The sequence below is a fragment of the Osmia lignaria genome, chromosome 2, assembly GCF_051020975.1.
Source record: "Osmia lignaria lignaria isolate PbOS001 chromosome 2, iyOsmLign1, whole genome shotgun sequence".
NCBI classification, from domain to species: Eukaryota; Metazoa; Arthropoda; class Insecta; order Hymenoptera; family Megachilidae; genus Osmia; species Osmia lignaria.
In genome coordinates, this window is record NC_135033.1 from 3,967,673 (window position 1) to 3,984,572 (window position 16,900).

At 40.4% G+C, this 16,900-nt stretch overlaps 2 protein-coding genes across 7 annotated transcripts in view; both read left to right on the forward strand.

Annotated features, from left to right (window-relative positions):
- LOC117605980 (uncharacterized) overlaps nt 1-16,900 on the forward strand; it is a 49,086-nt gene that overhangs the window by 24,572 nt on the left and 7,614 nt on the right. Inside the window, exon 1 of one of the 6 annotated variants that reach the window (XM_034327887.2) lies at nt 12,136-16,015. The exons of the other annotated variants lie outside the window; for them this stretch is intronic. Coding sequence (XP_034183778.2) covers nt 16,014-16,015 — 2 coding nt within the window. The 5' untranslated portion in view covers nt 12,136-16,013. Of the gene's footprint in view, nt 1-12,135; nt 16,016-16,900 lie in introns of those variants that run through there. 6 annotated transcript variants of the gene reach the window in all.
- Pits (Protein interacting with Ttk69 and Sin3A) lies at nt 1,775-11,986 on the forward strand. Its single transcript, XM_034327891.2, has 5 exons — nt 1,775-3,251; nt 9,187-9,338; nt 10,069-10,255; nt 10,388-10,635; nt 10,764-11,986. The coding sequence occupies exons 1-5, from the start codon at nt 2,540-2,542 to the stop codon at nt 10,902-10,904; spliced, it is 1,440 nt and encodes a 479-aa protein (XP_034183782.1). The 5' UTR covers nt 1,775-2,539; the 3' UTR covers nt 10,905-11,986.

Consider the following 16,900-nt stretch of genomic DNA (forward strand, 5'->3'; position numbering starts at 1 on the left):
ACAATGTATCAAAAGATTACGTGAATTTATTTATTATCGGAGCTCGTTCGAGCGAGATACAAAATTGATTTCAACATCGCACACGTGGTTACGAGTGACGAAAAGATATTATCGCAGACGGAACAATAATCACATAATTTAATACGTTATCCCGATAAGGTGTTACTATCTTATCTCTATATCGTTTCTGATCAACACGAAATGCGATTAATTTTCGTTAAGCCTATGGTTGATTACAAAACAGAAGACGTTGAGTTTGTTTTATTAATGTCATGTGACTCGCGCGCCTTGAAAACTAACGAGCCTTTTTCCTCGTATATGTTCATGTATTTGTGTACATGTATTTGAAAAATGGTAATCAAAAGTGGAAATATTTCTAGAAAACTATTGGACCGATTCAAGTGTAATTTGGTATAATTTATTGAATCCTGTTGTACTTATTAGAGGAATTGGTTGTAATCCAAAGTTGTGTTTGTTATAACCAAACTATCTTACATACATATTCCGTAAGGGTTCACCCCAAAATCCCGACAGCCCAAAAGTTTGGGTGTCCTAACCTAAACCTAACTCTAACCTTAACCTAATACCTAACCTAACCAAGAACACGGAGTTTTGGCTGTCGGAATTTTGGGTGCCACCGATTCCGTAAATCGTAAGCCAAGCCTCCTATGATTGTTATCATGATATTGCCCTTATCATGACAGAAAACCCGATAAAATAGTGCGCCATATGATCATCGAAACTCGTATCGTTGCTATTGTTTGTATCATTCAAGCGATTTCATTTAAGTGCACTTAACCATTGTTTTTTTTGATAACCTACAAACATTGATCAAAAATAAAAGCAACTGCGATAAAGTAGATTAAATAAGAAAAATATCGGTGTTAAGATTATTAAGAAGGAAAACCGCTTTTATATTTATAATTATAACAGGCTGTATAATTTAAACAGTGAGAAATGTAGGAGGGGATTCTAGAAAATATTCTGTTTCTTTCATTCTGAAAGAAACGTCGCGTCGGTTAAAAGTTCTAACGGTTATGCAATGGTAATGGAGATATAATGCTACAATAATTACTTTTGAAACATATACCGAAGGACTTGTAATTACACATGTACTTACGTATGATTGTCGGTTACGAAATAGTAAGTTGTACGAGCATTGAGCATAATTGGATTTTATATTCTCTTAATTAAACGAACGGGGACGTAACGGTTGTACGTTTTATTATTAAGCGCCATCTTGATTCGAAGCAAATAGTAATAGTAAAAACTATTGATATTTGGTAAAAAAAAATGAAAGAACAGTTGATTAACAGCTTTTTCTCGAGTGTAAAGTGGACTTCGCGTCTCTCGTTTCTCGTTGTATAAGAGTGGGTAGCAAGCGAGTGCGCGCGCGTGCTATCGTCGTCTTTTTTTTTTTCTTCTTTTCAAGTTCTTTCTCTCCGTCTCTGTTTAATCGACTGTTCACGCTTCGCGCTTCGAGTCCCGGTCGCTGACTACGTGTCCCCCTAGGGGGAAAGTAGCGGTGCGCATGCGCAGCTTTGCGATTATGACGTCACGCACCATGACGCCACAAGGCCCGATTGGCGGAGCGCGTCGTAGCCGTCGTAGCCGTTGTAGCCGTCGTTGTGTCGTCGTCGTCGTCGTTGTCGAATTGTTGGCTTGTGTTGAGGTGAAGCGGGGTACCGAGCCTTGGTGGCGAGGGGCGACGAAGGGGCAAGGGAGAGGCACCCGTAGCTCCGCTTTACCGCCGCATTCTCGAGCGTTCGTCTCCGTTCGTCTCCTCGTACGGCAAGCAGCCGAGTGAGCTCACGTCGTGTGTTGCGCGCATATCATTATTTCGTGTCTCGTGTCTCGTGTTCAACCTAGAATACGGTTTCTCACGTATATATACGTTTTTCATTGGCGTTCCTCGATGCATCGTTACCGATGCTGATCGAGCAATTACGAATTTTTTCTTACGATTTTTCTTACGTCGATAAAACAACGGTGAAAGGCTTGTCGAAAGGATAAAGCAGTGTGGTAAAAATATCTGGTGTCCGAGTAACGTGTTCTTCTTTTCCCTCTGCTCCGCCTTTGCGGCGCGTCTCTGTTGGCTTCGGGGCCGTCTCCTATACGCGGTTTGCTAAAATCCCGGCGCAGTTATCGACGAAATTGAGCATCGTCGCGTCGATCCATGTAGCCTGCTACACGAGAGTGGAAAGGAAATGTGAAAGACGGTGGGAGTATCAAAGTGATTCCTTGCCAGTGCACAGTTGCTTTTTCTATTGGTGTTTATTATACGGTATAAATAGAGAAGCGAAAACTAATTGAGTTTCTTCGACTGGTGAATATGCTTAAAAATCGACATTGTGGATATTGATATCGATATTGAAATTGAAAGTGTAAGAAAGTGTTGAAAGTGTAATAAAGTATAAGAAGGTGTTAGAAAAAGGATTAAAGTGGTGGATGTGAGCGATATTGGTGGTGTGTGGTGATAGGTCGTTTGTGACTAGTCGCGTCATCGAATTTTCACGGGACGAAGGAATCGTCGAGCAAAATGATGGGAAAGAGAACGCAGTGCTACTTGTGCGATCTTCCCAGGATGCCTTGGGCGATGATCACCGAATTTTCCGAGCCTGTGTGCCGTGGTTGCGTGAATTACGAGGGCGCCGACAGGATAGACGCGGTATTGGAATCGGCCAAGCAAATGAAAAAGGCACATGGTTTCCACGAAGCCAGATCGTCCACGTCGAAAGCGTACAGAACGTCCGGGCACACGGAACATAACGGTGCTACTAATTTAGACGTTCTACCTATACAGAATACTGGCCAGAGCCATTCACGGCATCACAATATCGCTGGTTACTCGCAACTTCATCATCGAAATTCAATTACAGAATTTAATTCCGGCACATCGCGGCAACAAATCTCACGGCAACACGAAGAAACACACGATATCACGAACGGGATGAGAAATAATAACGTGAGAATCCCGAACGCCCACTTAGCTGCTGTGGCGCATCACGTGAACCTCAGTCACAACAGAGGCATCGCACAGCTCAAACGTGGTATCTCGACCATCGACGAGGACGAACACGCCGAGAAAAGGCTTTCGCTCGAAGAGCAACATCCAGTCAGGCCTCCGTTGACCAGAGGCGATTCCTTGCCAGCTGTAAGTCTCGCCGTTAGCTACGTACAAGACAGAAACAAGGAAAAACATCCTGTAAGAGCACCCAGTTTCGAGACCGCCACTACTTTTAAGACCACTGGTGAGTTACGTAGATTTCCATCGCGTTTCGCTAATTTCCATGGAAAACTTTCCATTAGAAACATCAACACTGTGCGTTCGAAGATAGTTTAGATATTCTTTTCACAGTGTATATAACCGATATTTGTACTTGCCACAATGTACTTGTAACTTTATCTCGTATGCGTGTACCCATGTTATTGAAACAGCGTATCGCTTTTTTTTTTTTCAAACAGATGGTATTTCTTGGGTTCTTATCGGCTGAGTAGTAAAAATAGGAAAGCGTTTGGTCGTGCGCGTGGCCATCTGGCATGAGAAAAGAGCGTGCACGCGTTAAAAGACTCGTTCCTCGGCGTTCGGGGAATCGTCAGAGTTAAAAGGAAGTTACATCCCTCTCTCTCTCGCTCGATCGCTCCTTCCTTCCAGCTGCAAACTCTCTTCATCTTTTTCCCTCCCCTAGAGCATTCCCTTCATTCTGTACGGTTCGGCTGGGACGAGACGGCAGTTGTCCAAACGCGTATAAAGGAGACGTATACGTTGAGCACGTGATAGGACGACCAAAAGATACACCGACTTGCCGTGCCATGCCGTGTCGTTCCGTGTCGTGCCGTGTCGTTCCGTGACGTCCGATCGAATGACGTCACTCGGTATATTTAGATACAATGAATGAGTCCGTTGTATGTTGCTCAATACACAAATCTCATCGAGCTTGTATACATTTTATAAATGTAATTTTAATGCTGTTTCTAACCTGTACTTTGAGAAATCCGAATGCATTCGAATGCCCTCCTTTATCGACGATTAGAGAGAAGACATTAGGGCAATACTTTTGTGTTAGTGTTAAAAAATAAACTAACAGGATAACATAAATTGTTTTCCAAACTTTGGACGTTAACAGATGCGTTTCGCATCCTTCACCTCCAAATGAGGGCGACATATTTTAGGGACATTTCCGTCCCTTTATGCCCAACGAATATTATCGACTGCTCCTTTTAGTATCCTCTTATTTTCCATTCATATATAACATTTTTCGCTTTATTCATTTTATTCATATTCGCTATCCCCACTTATTATTCATTGCCAACAGCACACGGTGGTAACCCATCTTTTAGCGGAACCGTGCCCACTTATAGCTTGACTTCGGTGATCTGACGGGTACCGGTATGGCCTAAGTGGCTAAAAGAACTAACAGGATATTTATAACTATATAAAATAGAAGTTTAATTTTCGAAGGTTGGTGGTCGGATCAATTGTCAGTGAAACTTAACGAGACTCGTATAGGATATAAAAATGAATTTCAAAATACAATAAGATTGTATTTTTATTTTTCTCCCATATAGTAGAGTAACTGTATAGTAAGTCGTTGCAGTTCGTTTTCGTCGTATCGACGCGGTTCATTGACGAAGCGGTTGACGAGATGGGGTCAGGTTGGTCCAGTTTCGCGTAGCTTGCGTTGCGTATCGTACCGTACCGTACCTACGTAAGTACGAACAGGATGACCTTGGTCATCGACCGTTATTTCGACACTGGCCACTTTCTAATTCGACCTTAACGCGTGTATTTACGGTTATCGAATCACTTGACTCGGCTGCAGTCATTATGGGACAGCCATCTGTCTTTTCGCGCGCTATCGTCATAAATATTTCCTGGAAAATTTCGACTATGTACACTGTTCTTCCATTAAAATAAAGTTGACTGACGAAAATGTTAAATAATTTGTCGGTACTTAATAATCAAACTGGTACGCGTACTTTCGACATCTGAATGTTTTTTTCTGTTCACTAATTTTTTCTTCTCAATGTTACAAGAAATTTGAAGCGAACGTGAAAGATAGTACATAATAATATTAAGTTCTGATAACAGTGATTACTTTGATACTGGAAATGGAAATGGAATGGAATGCAATGCGATGACGTTTGCAGTGTAACGTTGTAAAAAGTAAATAAGTTTAGTTAACCTTAAACCGTTACTATTTTGTAGCAGTCACATGGAAACAGTAATCATATTGATGATTTACAATATTATTTTATATATTATTTCTTCAACAGAGAAATGTGTATCATGTGGAAATTTTTGTGACTAATTTTAGTTTCCGGTTGCTGGCACCGAAGGATTAAAATAAATATTCCAATTGTCGAAGGCATCCAAAGATTTTGCTAATTGTCGACTATAGCCGTAATTATAATATTTTTGTAAAATGAAAAAGTGTGAAAATAAAAAAATATTTTTGTTTAATAGTAACATTCACCTTCGTAATACGTATTCATCTGTATTCTCATAATTATCGAGTAGGTGTCTAGACTTATTGTTAATCATTTTACAGAATAACTAAGCTCCTTTTCTTCTAAGGAATAGGTATTATACATACAAGGACCGGCCCTTTACATATATGACATAAAAAAAAGTAGCTCAAATAAAATTGATAAAATTAACATTAAAGCTTGTATAATTAATTTAGATTTGGGCTGTGTTTCCGAATGGCCCCACCAAAATTGAGAACTCAGGTTCGGTATATAACCTAAATTAACAACAAGAAACCGATTACAGTTGGTTTTAGAGCTGGATGTCTTACCGTTTTCGAGATATCGTGGTAAGGTTAGGTTAGATTAGGTAGGTTCTGTGGATGCGCAGTATCGAATAGCGCATACGTAGTCCCAAAATTTCTTGGGGGGCATTCGGAAACTATACAAAATTGTATAAAATTGTACCACGATATCTCAAAAATAGTTTTTAATCGGTTTCTAGAAGTCAATTTAGGTTATATACCGAATCAGAGTTCTCAATTTTGGTGAGGCCATTCGGAAACTTATTCTAGATTTGCATTTACATCGATTAATATTCAAGTAAACATTAGGTGTTCTTGTATTCTTAGATGCAAAATTGTCTTATGGGGGCCCTAGGCGGCCGCCTAGTCTGTCTAGGCTCAGGGCCGGCTCTGTATACATACACCACGCTAGAATGTTGAGGAAAATTCGTGTCGACAGTGTAACGACACTGATTATACTTGCTTCTCTCCCTGTCTTTTTTCCCTTTCTTTCTTCTTTATCTAACTTTTTATCCTTGAGGGAAGCGTTTCCGTTGAAAAGATAGAATCCACGCTAACGTGTACGCGTTTCGATAAAAATAGATTACTGCTGGCAAAGATTAGGGTCTGGAAATAAACATGGATTTTAGGAGAATTTAAGATAAAAAAGTTTTTCAATTTGTGATTCGTTTAAAAAACAATATGCTAGTATTATTTTAATCAGAAGACTAAACATTTGCTGGACCTTGATGATTTTTATTACCGAACCGTATCTCTGTAACTTTGTTTGTTACAATTTTGTTTATTGATTTAATAATTTAATAAATACATTACGCGAACTTTACTACGAGTTTTGTATCTGTATCTCGTTAAAAAGAGTCGAAGCAACATAATTCTGCGTATAATTATCTGACCGTTGGTATAATTAACTGGTTTTCACTGTCCAATTACTTAAATTTATTATCTATTTCACTCTGTTATCTGCGCGTGTTACGTTCTCCTGTCGCTCAATACACTTGAAAGATAGTTAATTTACTTGAACAGTCGTATTTGTTGAAACAAAGAAATAAGCATTTTACGCGGGAATTTCATTGGCTTACGTTTACGTTTTCATTTACGTGGAAAATGGATGCTGGATCAATTTCAGCTATAAATCATAATTAAAACGTACTGTTTACAGATCACAAAAAGTCCCACGAGAATAACGCAATCTGATTGGCCATACCCCACCTCGGTTCACACGTACTTACAGTCCTGACATATGATTGGTCGCAGCGGTCACATGACTATATAAACTCGTGTAAAACTAAGGTGTTAGTCGATGTGTGCGTAGTACCTCTTCTTGTCCCTGTGCCCTTCCGCGAGACTTCTTGTGATCGGTGCATAGTACACTCTGGTATGGTGAATCGTTATACGTAAAGAATATAAACAAATTTAATTTTTCCTTGAATTTTACAAAACAAACTAGATTTTCCATATTCCGTTTCTGTGGAAAATAAGTTGGTCAGTTTCTGTTCCATCGATCCAGTTTAATAGAAATGTAGATGCATGCATAGGAGAACGACAGACAGGTCGTCGTGAACGGATAGTAGCGAGAGAGTAAGCAAGGCTCGAGTCGAGTCGAGTTTAGTCGTGTTTCGCAATGATATTGCCACGCTCCGTAAGTTCTCGACTATGCTCGATCGATCGCGTACAGATAGAGCCATGTATATACATTGACTTTGTCCTACGTCACTGGACGAGAGTATCGCGTTCGTTTGCTGCCATATATGTATAAGTACACGTATAAGTATAAGGTGTTGCAGTACACGTGACTTCAATCCGATAGAGCATATCGAATGCGCGTTTAATGTTTTCTAACGATCTATCGACGAGTCGATAGTTGAACGAGAAGAGAAAAGCATTTTGAAAATGGCTGTGATAAGGGAAAGGTCCTCCAATCTCTGGTTTCCATTGATCTTGGCCTCTTGCGAGAGCACACGGACAACATAGGCACTTGTTCCCTTTGCTTGATTAAAGGAAGCCTCAGTTGCACGCTATCGTATATTACGATGTCTCGTTTCTTAGTGTAAGTAAGTACGTTAGTCCGTGTTGACGGCGTAAACGATGCGCTGCGCTGGTTAGACGATAGCTGGTAGCTGGGTGCTGGGTCATACTTTCGAAACAAGGCCACTATATAGGCGACCAGTTAGGTTAGCAACGATATACATATGTAGAAAACGCAGAGTGTGACTAAGCCAACCGCCTACGTGCGCGTGATGCGATGTCTGTGTTACAAAAGCGCGCATGCGCATTAGTTGCTTCCCTCCTCTTTCGCGAAGTTGCCTCTTTACCCGTCTTTTCCACGCTTCCTACGGCAGCTATGTTTCTCGGTACGATTCTCGAGATAGAGAGACAGACAGACACGCCAACGGCCCTCGGCTCTATCAGAGTCGTCACGGAAAAGTACCGGTCACACGTCTTCTCGATGGTAGACCACGTTCTAGCTGAGAGACCTCGATCATTCGATCACTCGATCACTCGTATACTTGGTCACCGATGCTCGACAAAGATACACGTTACTCACTTACATACGTAAGTACGCGCGGATGCTGCGTTACGCTACTTCGGTACATCTCTGTAAAGTGTACACACTGTACTACTCGACTCCATTTAACTTTGGCCCAATAGTTCGGTCCATTTATCTCATACGACGGCAATTTTCTTTCTTCCATTAAAAATGGAAAATTCTTTCTATTCTTGATACATTAATAATAGGTACTAATGATATGCAGGATAAAAAAGTAGACGTATCAAATGTGAAAATTCTAAGAAGGTTATATTAAAATAATTGTGGTAACATCAGTGGTACGTAGATACTACAAATAAATATTGAGAGTAGATAAAGTTACAAGTACGCCGGTACCGAGTCGTATCGTTGCGTTAACGATTTCATTGGTCAGGGTGAGCCGTAATGGTTGGTAAACAATATCAAAATGCGTAACCTCGCTATGTCCTGTTATATTACTACTATCGAGACACGAGAAGTGTTGGCAGAATATAAATTTCACAGTGTAACGCCGGAGCTTGATCGACTTAACGGACAGTCGATAATCCGTTGTTCGACGTTTAAAAATTGATCCAACGTAGATACCTGTCTCTGTTGATAATTTACATTTGTCTCGTTATTGATCAACGGTTAGGTATACTAATTGTATAATTGTTAGGTGATTGACCTAAATGGTTCAGGGAAAATGAAAAGAATATCTAACCTGTCTTTCAATCGTTGGCTTATGTTTATATTAATGGCTGACGAGATTACTCATTCGTGCTTTTCCAATTGATGATCTGCTATTTTGAACGATTGGCAATCATTTTGATGCGAAGTAATTATAAATACAATTCGGCGAGACGAATGAACGAAAATGAAAATGAAAATTGATCGACTTTTTAGGAGGATACGTTGGCCCGTCTATTCCTTTGGCGCCAGCAAATGTAGCGGCGAATGGTGGAGGTTCTCCTCTTCGTCCACGAACGAGTCCTCCACCACCGCCGCCACCAGCGCAAGAAGGTTCAACCGATAATTCACAGACGAATCATCACCAGGTACATAATCAAATTTATACATATATTAGGGATGTTCGGGTACCCGATATTACGGGCTCGGGCGGAGGTCCGATACATGCGTGCAGTCGGGTAGCTCGACTATTTCGGGTCAGGTCGGATAAAGTCGGGCAGATTCGGACGAGCTCCCGCGGGCCTCGGTCCGCGACCCAACTCTCATGTACTTGTTGATGCTTGCAATAAGCATGTGTTCAAAATCTATTTTGTATAACATGAACATACAGGTGACGTGGAATAGAATTAATTTTAAATAAATTCGTTACAAGTATTATTTTTCCACATAAAAATGATTTTATTCCAAAATTCCACATAAAACAGATTTTGCACATGCTTATTGCAAGTATTAACAAGTACATGAGAGTTGGGTCGTGGCCCGCGGGAGCTCGTCCGAATCTGCCCGACTTTATCCGACCTGACCCGAAATAGTCGAGCTACCCGACTGCACGCATGTATCGGACCTCCGCCCGATGTTTTCCGAACCGACCCGAATGGTCGGGAACCCGATACATTAGTCGGGCCGCACATCACTAACATTACATACATGTGTACCCATGTTAACGACCGTGCGTAACATTTGCATATTAATGATCCTTCGAGCACGTATATACACAAATGTGATTTCTCATTCTTTCGGTCTTAATTCAAGGTTGTTTTATTTATAGATGTTGTTTATGAGTAACATGCAAATTGAAGGTAATTTTCTGCCCCGCAGGGTACAACAAATGGCCCTTCGCCTATGGCCGCGCTCATGTCTGTTGCCGATAATCTAGCCTCACCCGAATCGGTACCACAACCGCCAAACAATCCGAGCCCGACCAGCAGAAGCCCACCGACCACGGCAACGAATGCTCAGCAACGCAGTGCCTCCAGAGGCTCACAGCACAGCCCGAATAGTTCAGGTAGTAACGATGTTTTTTTTTTTTTTTTTTTTAAATTCGTGATGTCATGATCGCTTGGATCGCTTACGACCAGTCGAAATCGTACTAAGCAAACGATAACAAGTTGAACTGAATGTTTCGTGAATTTTGCAGGGTCCTCGGGCAGGAGGTCGAGCGGTTCAAGGCACGTCTCCTCGACGACCGTGACAACGTCGTCCGAAGGAGCGGTAGCTCAGGTTGCCGGTGCTGCTGAACAAGTATCGGCACCTATATTAAAATGCACCCTGTGTCAAGAACGTCTCGAGGACACGCACTTTGTTCAGTGTCCTAGCGTGCCTCATCACAAATTTTGCTTCCCTTGCAGCCGGGAAAGCATAAAAAGACAGGGTGCTGGCTCGGAGGTACGCTTGAAGCTTCGCTTTCTTCTTTCTCATTTAGATTTTCATTCATTTTGATTCATAGAGAACATAGTTGTAGAATATGTTTGATGGATTAATCTAACCGAAGGTTAATTTTCTCGTTTCTCCAGGTTTATTGCCCCAGCGGAGAAAAGTGTCCATTGGCGAACAGCCAAGTGCCGTGGGCATTCATGCAAGGCGAGATAGCCACTATCTTGGGTGACGACACCACGGGCTCTGGGCTGAAAGTAAAGAAAGAGAGGGAAACTTAAAGATTCTCTTTAACGTTTAAATCGGGGCTAAAATTTTGCACCCTCTTCAACCGAGGAGGGTATCATGGTGTGAAACCGTGAAGGTACACCAAAAACAAATAAATAGAAAAAAAAAACACACACTTTTGGTAACGGTGATACAAGAAGTTGGTGATGATGTTGAAAACACCAACGTTCGATTCGAGCCAAAGACGTTGTCGGTGTAAAATTGGAATAATCACCAAGATTGTTGACGTTGTCGGGGGAAAGTGGACGATTTTATTTCTCAAACGACGAAGCGTCCCGTTTGCGTTCCGCTGAATCAGGCTTCAAGAAAGCTGCTGACCTGATCGGCGGAGCTGTGATTGTTTTCACCCGATCGATACGACTTCGATCGGGGATTGTTTTCGACTTGGTCTTGAGAAGAAGTCTTTGGCATATTTGCACGCTGGCGTCGGTTTTATGACACGTGTTTGTACATACGGGGTTATGTCGTAGAACGGTTTAACGCGCGAGAAACAAACGTGTAATTTTCTCTCGAATGATATACAATATAAACGTAGAGAAACCGAGAAGTGGAGAGATTTTTGTGTCAGGGTTGGGTTTGTACTTAGGCTCGATCTGCCTTTGTTTTATCGTTTCTTGTCTCCGCGAATGTTTTCGCGGTTTTTTTCGAGTACAACAGAAGCAACAACAACAACAACAACATACAGATACGTATACACAGGACAAATATTTAACGTACACGTATTAACACGTACGCCCGCACGATTTTGCTTCAACCATACACACACACACGCACACACATACACCCCACATTATACACGATTACACTCGAATACACTTTCTGTACACGTATAGAAAAAGAAAGGTATAAAACACGATACCGCAAAAATTGACCGTCTGTATATTGTACTTTATTTTTACTCACGCTACAATTGCGTAATCGCGGATCAACCGAAGCGACAATGCTTTCGGTGTTTGAATCGTCCTTTTCTAATGTTTTATTTGTATACTCTTTCTACTACTGCTACTATTACTACTACTACTACTATTACTACTACTACTACTACTACTACTACTACTACTACTACTACTATTACTCCTACTATTACTTCTACTACTACTATTACTACTACTACTACTACAACACTCATTGTACGATAACGAAACAGAGGAGAAAACGAAAAAAGGAAAAAGAATGGCGGAAATATTTAGACCCAGCGTACGGGTTTTTTCTGTACATTGTGTATATGTGTACATACCGCGTTATTAATAAAACTTACGACTAAAGGAGTAACCATTTTTAAATGTACAAAAGAAACTTACATTTGTTTGCGTATTAATATCCGTTAAATTATTTTCTTTCTTCTTTCCTTCGAATTAATGTAAAAGATAATCGTGCGTCTAAAAAAGAAAAATACTGCAAGACGTTTGTGTTTGAAACGCTCGTCGCGTTGTTTTTCTACGCGTACTACTTGGTTTTTCTTTTCTTTTCTTTATTTTCGTTCATGCGAATCGTGAAATGTTGTATATCTCTTTGATATTCGAAGCCAGAATGGGGGCTGGCTCGAAGGGGAGGCGAACATCGTTCTTGTTTCAGTCATTTGTAAAACGGATCTTAATTGTCCGATCGTGTAACGTCCACTTTCGCCTTTAAGTTAATCGCTAGACTTTAAGTGAGGGCCTTTTGGTTTTTCATTTTGCCGATGAAAAAGAAGGTACGCCCGTCAAATAGGAACCATACACTCGCTATGTCTTTAAAAAAAAAAAAAAAAAAAAAAAAGTAATAATAAAAAAAAAAACGTGTAAAACAAATGGAAAAAAAGAATCACAAGCATACGTAACGTTCTCTTGCTGGTGTCCGAGAACCTTTTCTTCTTTTTCGTTGTTTTTCTCACCAAGAAAAAGGATTTTTCGGATACGCAGGCAACTCCTTTTTTGTATATATTTGTATAAAAGAAGAAGAAAAGAAGAAAAATTTTTTAAAACAAATTGGCACAACGCGAAAGGAGCGGCGATTGAAAAATTGACTCGCGAAACGAGATTAGCGGTGCCGCGGACATTTTCTTTTCTATCATCGTTGTCGAAAGATAAGGGCTCTGAAAATCATTTTCAAGCGGAATCTTGAGGATCGTTTCCCTTGGTCAACGGCGCTCTTTGTTTTATTTTTATTCATTTTTTTTTCCCCTTGAATTTCCTCGTTGTTTCGTGATTGAAACAACCGTGTTTAGAGGCTATCTGCGTAGCGTTAAGCGGCTTATGTACCGAGATATCGTGGAAAATTGATTAAACGAGAGAGGGAGAGAATGTATGAAAATTGTACGCGAGCGAGAGAGTGAAAATGTAAGAAAGGAGAAAAGAGCAAAGTTGATCGTAGCAATACTTAACAGAGGCTGTACGTGATATTTTTTAGTCCAAGGCAGGTAGTTTCTACCTTCTTCAATGTCAAAGGTGATTAACGGTACTCGTTTATGGGTTTATACCTATCCGCTTGTAAGACAAACAAACAAAAAAAAAAAAAAAAGATACTTTGTAGCAAAAGCAGTTGTGTTAGTTTCTCAACGCAGATACGACCTCTTATTTCTTCTTTCTCATCACACGTATGATTTGTGAACCGGTACTCTCTTAGAAAGTTGGTTCTTCGGCGGTTTCTTTGTTCTTTTTTTTCCTTTTCCTTTTCCCCCCCCTTTTTTTTTTTTTTTTTTATTTATTTTAATTGTGAACGATTGAATTATTGCGAGCGAACCGAAGAAGAATTCTTAAAACGGATTATTGTTACACTTGGATTCGTCAATTTGTCGTCTACAGAACATTTGATCTTTCTCTTTGGTGTTATTCGTTGTCTTTCGCACTGTCGACGCTTGCTCAATTTACGAAAGGAAGAAAACTAACGAACCCTTATTTCAGTTCCCATTTTTTTCCTTTCTTCTTATTTAGGAGCGCAATCGTTTTTTCATATAGAGCCTGTATTTATCGTTCGTTTCGTTTCATTTTCGTTTTGTTTCATTTCCTATGATTCTCGTCAAAATAGCTTATACACAGAATACACACGAAAGCGGAAGTACGAAATAATACGTCGAATAGCAATTGTAGTAGTGGATAATGAAATTTTCTAGTATACCATACCTCGAAGAACGCGTAAACACTGTACTGTTTATCGTATGTATGCAACATGCAAAAGCAAAATATATGTGTTGATGTGTAATAATGTGCGTTTTTATTCACGCGTCGAATTTTCACCCCGAAGTTGATAAAAGTCTAAAGAGGAGAAAAGAGAAAGATAAAATTTAAGTTTCTTGGTAATTTGGAAACATTTTGCCAGCACCATTGGCAATTGTTTTTGGTTGACGAGTAGAGTCGTTAATCTTGGCTTCGTCAAATCCTGTATTGTTTTTATATATCCCACATCTTTTACAGGGTGTCCCAAAAAGAGTATTAGTCCTTTAAGGGGGTGGTAGTTGGGGTGATTCTGAACCAGATTTTCCTTTGCGAAAATGTTGTTTGAAGCTTCGTTTCTGAATTATTAAGGAAAAACACTAGCCAATCAGAGCGCGCGCATAGTGCGCATGCTCAGGGACGATGGCGTCGGCCCGGCCTAGGCCCCGAACGAACACTTTCGGCACGCTGCTGGTATTGTAGGAGTCGAGACTGCCGCCCGTGAACCCGCGCGCTGTGCGCTCTCTAATTGGCCAGTGTTTTTCCCTAGGGACCAGCGTCGGACCAGCGCCAGTCCTCAAGAACCAGCCACTAACTTTATGTTCAACCGCTGGCCTAAACGGAACAGCAAGCAAAACAGGCCGGGCGCTTAACGTGTTAATGATTCAAAAACGAAGCTTTAAACAACATTTTCGAAAAGGAAAATGTTGTTCAAAATCATCCCAGCTACCATCCCTTTAAAGGACTAACACTCTTTCTAGGGCACCCTGTATAGTCCGTCCAACGAAACAAGTCAATAAATGTAAACAAAACAGCTGCGTGGTGTTCACGCGATGGATGTCAGCGGCTCTTACTATTGGCTGTCGAGTGTCGAGTTCAGGGCCAACTTTCGGCGGTCTTTTGCCGTGGTCCCTTACTTGGAAAGCCAGGAGGGAACTTATAGCGTTTTTCAAATACGCACACCGCGATCATAGCAATACCCGTATATAGGGTGCACAAAAAATATTTGTCATGATTTTGGGAGATGACTTTACACCTATTATTAGCCATCCCGTATCTGAGATTGAAAATCTTGAGATGGGGGCTATAGTAAACGGTAAGGCCAATGTACAGGCCGAACGGTAAGAGTTATCGAAAAAATTCCTGCGCCACTGTGTTTAGTGGGTCAAAATCTCAACGAATGGCCGAAAAAAAATGTTCTCTTTTTTTTTCGATCTGACCGGAAATGGTTGAAAAAGGGTTGGCTCTAGTGCGAATCTCGCTCTAGTTCACTTTAACTTGTTATTGTCCCAAAATAAGTAGCTTTTTATTTTTTAGTATGCAGGGATCGATATACCGTAAGCCGATCCTGCTTCGCGTCTAAGAATTTCTATACATTTACTGACTCGTCTCGTTGAACTGACTATATATATCTGTATAAACGTAACAAATAATCATATAATTTATTGGTGCAATTTTCTGGTAAAAAGCTAAAAAATGTGAAAAATGTGATAAATAATAAATTGACGGATCTTCAATTGGATGTTTGTGCGGGCAAATTTACGCGCCATCGGGCGGTATTGATCGGACCTAATGGACACGAGACGAGATATGTAGTAGCCGTGGTGGAAAACGTGTTGCCCGCCCCACGGCGACACTCGTTCAAGCTTGCCGAGCTTCGGGACACGGACGGTGAGGAACTTGCTGAACTTTGAAAATCAATGCCAATGTTCAGCTGGCGCGTTATAGCTGGGCCAACCAGTAGAGGAAGAGAGGAAAAAGCGGGAAAAGAGAAGAAAGGGAGAAAGGGAGACAGGAAGAAAGCGGGAAAAGTAGCATATTGATCTGTCTCCTTGCAGACTCGGCTCGTATGCCCGCCACGCTTCACTGTCTGCCTGCCTGCGCGCAAAACCGTGCCTTTAAAGCCGATACACTACAACGCATGGTGGTTAGACGATATCGCGTGATCGGACAGTCAGGGCATTTACACATATGTACGTAGCTGAATAGCTAACACCGAGTGTAAAAGAAACGATACTGTTTACTTATTTCTTACGACGTTGTCGAGAGTCAGGAGCTATAAAGCTGCTGCTACGAAGGCAAATTGTCGGGCAAACCAGGACTATCTGTGTACAAACAACATGAATATCAATAACACGTGTGTGACTGGCTACGTGAAATAAAATTCAGCAAAATTTGTTTCATTAGTGAAACATTTGCTGTTGTTTTTTTCGAAACTTCATTTTTATCATTTTTATCATTTTTAGTTCGGATTTTCCCTGGTTCTCTTGGCAGTCGTTAATTATACATGCACGCTCGATTCGCGCGCTGCGCTCATTTAAACTTTCATCAATTTACACCCCTTTTAATTCAAATGCACTTCATTGTCTTTATTTTCACTTTTCTTTTATATTCTGTTCCTTTCTTCCTTCCTTCCTGCTACTCGGCAAGATAAATCAGAAAAGAATGATAGAAAGTATTTATTGCAATCGCAATGAATATAGCGAAATTTTTTAACAAGAAACTTTATTTATCAACCGACATAACACTTTTTTTATTTTCCCTGAAATTTCACGATAAGCAAATAACTAAATAATCTTAGCACGTTTCTTCCAAGGAAATTACTTACGATTAGTTAAGAATGTTTCTGATTGTCGGTAAGAAATAGTGTATCAATCAAGGATTACAATGAAAAATACTTATTTGTTAAAAGTCACGTGGAAAGTAAATTCGATGATTTCATCAAATCCAGGCTTATTCAATTAGAAATAGATCCATATCTTTTATCTGGAATCTAGTTACTGTTATGATAAAAAAAAAGCAAGGAAAAAAAATATAAAATACTACACTAGTGGAATTAATTCTGAATTTTTACTTAA